General features: G+C 49.6%; 1 protein-coding gene across 1 annotated transcript; it reads left to right on the top strand.

The window, feature by feature from the left end:
- The first annotated feature begins 546 nt into the window (after positions 1-546).
- Positions 547-6659, top strand: LOC125088582 (NACHT, LRR and PYD domains-containing protein 7-like). Its single transcript, XM_047709782.1, is given in 6 exon segments — positions 547-586; positions 1250-1392; positions 1395-2887; positions 3181-3266; positions 3269-3350; positions 6614-6659. Coding segments are annotated over 6 exon segments (1890 nt in total).
- Positions 6660-7300: the final 641 nt, after the last annotated feature.

Below are 7300 nucleotides of genomic sequence, written 5' to 3'. Positions count from 1 at the left end.
CCTGTGGCTCTGTGCAGTATGATGCTGACTGTGCATCTCCAGTGAGCTAGTCATTCTGTCTCATGGGTCCTTTTCGTACCTTACACTGGTTTCCTTTCTTCTGCTCTAAGTTATAGTAAATCTTTGCCAGAGTCAGTACTAGGGTAGAGGAAGAGTGTGTCACCATGTCTCCTCCAGTCTGGGCCCTCATGTTTATCTTGGAGTGACTTCCAACTCTTTTTAAAAAAAATTTTTAATTTTTTAAATTTCTTCTCAGTGTACCAGAATTCATTGTTTATGCACCACACCCAGTGCTCCATGCAAAATGTGCCCTCCATAATACCCACCACCAGGCTCACCCAACTTCCCACCCCCTGCCCCTTCCAACTCTTGTTTCTCTGCCCGTGGCTTTATATCTTTGCATTTCCACATAAACTTGAAACTTACATACATGAATTTGTGTATTTTACATCTTTTCATTTCCACATAAACTTGAAACCTAACAAGTAGATAAATCTACAGAAACAGAATGTAGATTAGTGGTAGACAGAGCCCAGGTAAGGGGGAATGGGCAGTGACTACTTCATGTGTCTGGGTATCTTTGCGGGTGATGGAAATGTTCTGGAACAAGACAGAGGTGGTGGGTGCACAACACTGTGAATGTTTCCAAGGGTGAATCGTACACTTTAAACTGGTTAAATATTTTATGCATATCTTTACCATGATAAAGATGAAATAGACTGAAGATATTTCAAGTTCTCTTAATCTACAGTAGTATGATCTATAAAGTACAGATAACCTTGTGGGTCAAGCTTTCCCCTGTGGGTTATTTTCCAAAGTGCACAAGTGGAAAAAAGATTGGATGACTGGAAGCTGGGGGAAGCCAAAGGGGACTTCCTGGTTAGAAAAGCCAGGTGGGTGGGGTGCCTGGGTGGCTCAGTGGGTTAAGCCTCTGCCTTTGGCTCAGGTCATGATCTCAGGGTCCTGGGATCCGGCTCTCTGCTCGGCAGGGAGCCTGCTTCCCCCTCTCTCTCTGCCTGCTTCTCTGCCTCCTTGTGATCTCTCTTTCTCTGTCAAATAAATAAATAAAATTAAAAAATAAAAATAAATAAATAAATAAATAAAAATAAATTGAAAAAGAAAAAGAAAAGCCAGGTGGGTCAGCACTGTCTTAGGCTGGTGTTTGATAGTGTGCAAGATAACTTCCTGTTATTGGTGTTTCTCATTTCTGGCCCTTTATAAAGTGTATTTTCAAGGTCAGTATAATCAGTGGCACCCCCACTTTGTCCATCCCATATCACTACTGGTGAAGAGGAGCGAGATAGAAAGGCAGGGGAGGAATCTTCTATCCAGAATACCTTTGGGCCAGGAGAGGGGGATGAGTTTCACTACAACATCACCCAGAGAAGCCAGAAAAGTTCTTATCTTTTTTGAATCTCCAAACACCCATACAGCTAATGCCACACACGGTGGTGCTGCACGGTCCGGCGGGCGTGGGGAAGACCACTCTGGCCAAGAAGTGCATGCTGGACTGGACGCAGGACAGCCTAGCGCAGACCCGCCCCGTTGCCTTCCGTCTCAGCGGCAAGGTGCTCAGCCGCAAGGGGACTTGCTCCTTCGCAGAGCTGCTGGCCGAGAGCGCCCCAGACCTGCAGCGCGCCCTTCCGCAGGTCCTGGCCCAGGCGCACAAGCTCCTGCTGGTCATTGATGCTTTCGAGGAGCTGCGCGTACCCTGGGGCACGGGCGCGCTGGAGCACGACCTGAGGGGTGACTGGAGGACACCGAGGCCTGCGCCGGTCCTCCTGGGCAGCCTGCTGAAGAGAAAGCTCTTCCCCACGACCACCCTGCTGGTCACCACGTGGCCCGAGGCCCTGAGGGAACTGCGGCTCCTGGTGCAGCAGCCGCTCTTGGTGGAGATGGAGGGGCTCTCCGAGCGCGACAGGAGGGCGTATTTCCTGCGACACTTGGGAGAGGAGGCTCAGGCGCTGCGCGCTTTCCAGCTGATGAGAAGCAACGCGGCGCTGTTCCGCATGGGCGCGGCGCCCGCGGTGTGCTGGATGGCGTGCACCTGCCTGAGGCTGCAGATGGCCGAGGGCGCGGACCCCCGGCCCACCTGCCAGACCGCCACGTCCCTGCTGCTGCACTTCCTCTGCAGCCGGTTTGCGCCTGCGCGGGGCCAAGGCCCGGGTCTGCACCTCGCGGCTGCCCTGCAAGTCCTGTGCCTGCTGGCCGCTGAGGACACATGGGCGCAGACCTTGCCGTTCGATGGACATGACCTGCGCTGGTTGCGCGTGCACGAGTCTGACCTGCGCCCTTTCCTGGACCGGGGCATCCTCCAGAAGGACGGAGACATTGGGGGCTGCTACCGCTTCGTCCACCTGAGCATCCAGCACTTCCTGGCCCCTGTGTTCTGCATCCTGGGGAACGAGAGCCGCCAAGACGCGGGGAGCCCCGTCTGGCACGCTGGGGGTGTGCAGAGGCTGCTCTCCAAGGAAGAAGTCTTCAAGAACCCCTACCTGGCCCCTGTGGGGCGCTTCCTGTTCTGCCTCGCCAATGAAAAGAGGGCCGGGGAGCTGGGGACAACCTTTGGCTGCCCGGTGTCTACGGAGGTCAAGCGGGAGCTACTGGAATGCATAGTGGGGCCCCCTGAACACAGACCCTTCTCCTCGGTGACAGACATGAAGGAGACCTTGTATTGTCTCTACGAATCCCAGGAGGAGCAGCTTGTGAAGGAGGCCATGGCCCAGGTCACAGAAGTGTCCCTGCATTTGGAAGAAACCTCGGACCTGGTGCACGCATCGTTCTGCCTCAAGCATTGTGACCGCTTGCAGAAAATGTGGCTGCGGGTGGCAAAGGGGACGTTCCTGGAGAACGATACCGCATGGGGATCAGAGGCTCAGGCTGATGGGTAAGGACCTGCCCTGTTCACTCTGTTAGTGCCCTGGCTTCAGCCTCATGCCCTGTTCCTAGTCAGTTCCTCCGCCCCTTTTCAATCAATTTCTAAAATTGGGTTGTATGAGTTCTTTATGTGTTTTGGATGCTAACCCTTGTCAGATGTATGATTTGCAAATATTTCCTCCCATTCTGTAGGCTGCCTTTTCATTTTGTTGGTGGTTTCCTTCGGGGAATAGTGTACCAATTCTTGTTACTTTTCCCATACATGCTTTTCTGTAGATGCTCTGGCCTATCCCTTCCTTCTAGCTCACAGCACGACCATGTCTCTCTCCATCTCTGGGTCCATCTCTGCTCCGTGTTCAGTTCAAACAAGAACCTGCATTTCTTGGATGTGAGCCAAGCTTCCTACGTCACTCCTCAGTGAGGATTCTTTGTGAGCAAATCACCTGTGTCACCTGTCATCTCCAGAAAGTGATGTAAGTAGATACTACTCCTGTAACAATGATTCCCAAGCTTTTTTTTTCTTTTAAAACGTGGTAGCAGTATTTGAATGCTCAAGAAGCCTCTGACCAATCAGGTGCTCAGAATACAAAGAATTGAAATGGTTCCTAGTGGGCAAATCCAACGTTGCATTGAGTTATTGTGACAAAATTCGGCCAAGCATCTGGATATTTCCATGTATCTGCTATGGGCATATTTGAAACTCAGCCTGTGGAAAATATAGGTACATGCATATCAGAAGGAGAGCTGGTGGGAACTTGGGAACTGTTCCAGAGAGCATGGTTTTAAATACATGAATAAGAACGTGTTGGCGACGCAATGGTGAGTAATAATTAGTGTGTGGAACAGTTCTGAGAAAGGAGTCTGAGTAAGGTAGGTCGGCGCAGAAGCAAATCATGATGGAGCCACTTGGCAGGTCACGGTTAGGTTTAAAAGGTTAAATCAACACATGCCCAAGTGATAAACTCCGTAAGTTCTGTTGAAGATTACAGACACATTACTGAAATTCCCCCTACCTCCCCACACCAGCATGTCTTAGTTTAATTAAGGTCCTGAAAACGTGCTATTTGCTTGGAACAAATAGCTATGCCCACGTCAGTTGACTTGCTGATCTCAGAATGCCGCGGGCCTTGTGCATTTGAAGCAATGAAGTCTGACACAGGTTGGTGCCAGAAAAGATGGCAATGTCTTCCGTATGGCCTTGAAAGTTTACATTGCTCTGTAATGCTCAAGGCATTATGTGAGAAACAAGAAACAGAAGACACCTGTAATTTGTTCTGCTAAGTGTTTACGACAATGTAAGCAGAAGTTCTGAAAGGCTGGCATCCCCCTTACTCTGGCTCTGTGCTGAAAATTTCATTTGGAGCCTCTTTTGGATAAGCTGCAGGGAATGTTCATTATCTGACAATGAAGGGTCAAGCGTTATAAGACCAGCTGTGGGTTTAGGAAGAAGTGAGGGGTTGGGAGAAGAGAATATCCACTCCCCCAACAGGGAATGTAGTGCCAGGTTTGGAGGTACAACGTAAAGACAGGTGAAGGTACCTTCTGACTGGTGTGAGGTGGTATCTCATTGTGGTTTTGATTTGTATTCCCCTGATGCTGAATGATGTGGAGCACTTTTCCATGTATTTGTTGGCCATCTGGATGTCTTTGCAGAAATGTCTGTTCATGTCCTCTGCCCATTTCTTGATTGGATTATTTGTTCTTTGGGTGCTGAGTTTGATAAGCTCTTTATAGATTTTGGATACTAGCCCTTTATCTGATATGTCATTTGCAAATATCTTCTCCCATTCTGTCAGTTGTCTTTTGGTTTTATTAACTGTTTCCTTTGCTGTGCAAAAGCTTTTGATCTTGATGAAGTCCCAATAATTCATTTTTGCCCTTGCTTCCCTTGCCTTTGGCGATGTTCCTAGGAAGATGTTGCTGCGGCTGAGGTCGAAGAGATTGGTGCCTCTTTTGATGGATTTTGATCGATTTTGATGATTCCTTTCTCACATTCCTTCATCCATTTTGAGTCTATTTTTGTGTGTGGTGTAAGGAAATGGTCCAGTTTCATTTTTCTGCACGTGGCTGTCCAATTTTCCCAACACCATTTGTTGAAGAGACTGTCTTTATTCCGCCTTTCCTATTTTTTATTTATTTTATGCTGCTAGGGATTCAGTGGGCAAAACAGCACAGAGTCTTAGTGGTTCTCAGCAGGAGTGACTTGCCATGCATGGGACACTGGGCAATGTTGGGAGATATTTGTCCCAACAAGGGGGTGCTCCTGGCATCTAACGGGCAGAACCCGGCGATGTGCTAAACATCTACAACACGCAGGACAGCCCCACAGCAAAGAATGGTCTGGCTCGAAATTTCAGTAGGGCTAAAATTAAGAAACTCTATGGTCTCTGCATTCATTACCACAGAAAATTTGACCTCAACCAGAGGACACTTGGCAATACCTGGAGACTTTTTTTTTTTTTTTTACTGTGATAAAGCACACATAGCATCAAATTTACCATTGTAATCTTTTAAAGTGTACAGTTTAGCCACACTGAGTGTATTCAACACTATGCAAACATCCCCAGTATCTAGTCTCAGAATGTGTTCTTCACCCCAAAGGGAAGCCACATGCCCACTAATCTGTTTTCTGTCCCTCTGTGTGTGACTGTCTCCGATTTCATTGGCTGCACCTGGTTGTGCCAGTAGCTTCTAGCAGGCAGAGACCCAGGGTGCTGCTGACCATCCTAAAAGGCACACCACAGCCCTACAAAAATCCCCAAAAGAACAGAAACAGGCTCATCAATACAGAAAACAAACTGGTGGTTGCCCGAGGGGAGGAGGAGGGTGTGGGGATAATCAATCAAATCAATAAAAAAAAAGAAAGGGGTTAAAAGGTACAAACCTCCAGTTATAAAATACATGTCACGGGGAAGAAAAGCGCAGTATAGTGAGTATAAACAATATCATAATAACATATAGTGACTAGACTTAAGGTGAGCACTGTGTATAATTGAATCATTATGCTTTACACCTGAAACTAACCAAACATGGCCAACTATATGTCAATAATTGTGATTAAAATAATTCCATCATTCTGGGGCTGAACACCCCACAGCAGGTAGACAGCTGTACGTCTTCCTGCTTGATCCTGTGTCTTCAGGACACTGTGCCCTGCTGGGAAAATAAACCCCCCAGAAGGAGTCTCCCCTTCCTTCTCTCTAGGGTCCACAGGGCAGGTGCTGGAGACCTCAGCCTCCTGGGGTTAGTGGGTTCCACTCTCCACATCTGTGCCTCCATGAGACACTCCCCACAGAAATCACCCCTTACCAGTTCAGCCCTGCAGGTGCACGTGGGCTGGGGCTGGCCATTGCACCTTCTGAACTCTCCTACCCTGCTGAGCCTGGGGAGTCTAGAAAGAAAGTGCCAGGCCATCCTGTGCCCAGGATGAGACAGAAACCCTGCAGGTGTGGGGTGAGCTTACTTGGGCTTCTCGTCCAGCGCTGTGTCCAGGCCCAGGGTCCCCGAGTCAGAGAATCTTGCCCCCCACCTCAGGCCTACTTGAACTTCTTCTTGGTTAACACAGGGTGGCTGGGGGAGACAGATGTGGGGTTTTAAGCTTCCTTCTCCCATAAAAAGCCTCAGGATAGAAGATGGCCCGGAGCCCTGAATACAGGAAGATTCGGGGCTGGAACCTACTTCCCAGGCACACTTGCCAGCCCTTCTCTTGCAGGTCTTCCCAATTCCGTGATTGCAGGTGCGTGGCCTGTAATTGCAAACAGGTGGTCTGGGTCAATCCGTGACCGGCTCCGGGGAAGCCAGCAGTGGAACATTCCATCATGGATCAAGGTGGGGGGGAACCAGAAGTGGAAGGATCCACCATAGATTCAGGGGGGGAACCAGAAGAGGAACAATCCACCATAGACTCAGGGGAGAGCCAAAAGTGGAACAATCCACTATAGACCCAGGGGGGAACCAGAAGTGGAACAATCCACCATAGACCCACGGGGGGAACCAGAGGTGGAACGATCCACCATAGGAGGGTAGGGGGGAACCAGAAGTGGGACAATCCACCATAGGCCCATGGGGGAACCAAAAGTGGAACAATCCACCATAAGGGGTGTGGGGGGAACCAGAAGTGGAACAATCCACCATAGACCCATGGGGGAACCAGAAGTGGAATGATCCACCATAGAGGGGGTAGGGGGAAACAGAAGTGGAACAATCCACCATAGATGGGGGGACGGGTGGTAGGGAAGGGGGGAACCAGAAGTGGAACAATTCACCATAGACCCATGGGGGAACCAGAAGTGGAACAATCCATCATAGACTCAGGGGGGAACCAGAAGTGGAACGATCCACCATAGACGGGAGGGGTGTGGGGGGTGTGGGGTGTGGGGGGTAGGGGAGGGGGGAACCAGAAGTGGAACAATCCACCATAGAC

The sequence above is a fragment of the Lutra lutra genome, chromosome 17 (genome assembly GCF_902655055.1).
Source record: "Lutra lutra chromosome 17, mLutLut1.2, whole genome shotgun sequence".
NCBI lineage: Eukaryota > Metazoa > Chordata > Mammalia > Carnivora > Mustelidae > Lutra > Lutra lutra.
This window is presented reverse-complemented; position numbering and strand designations above follow the sequence as displayed.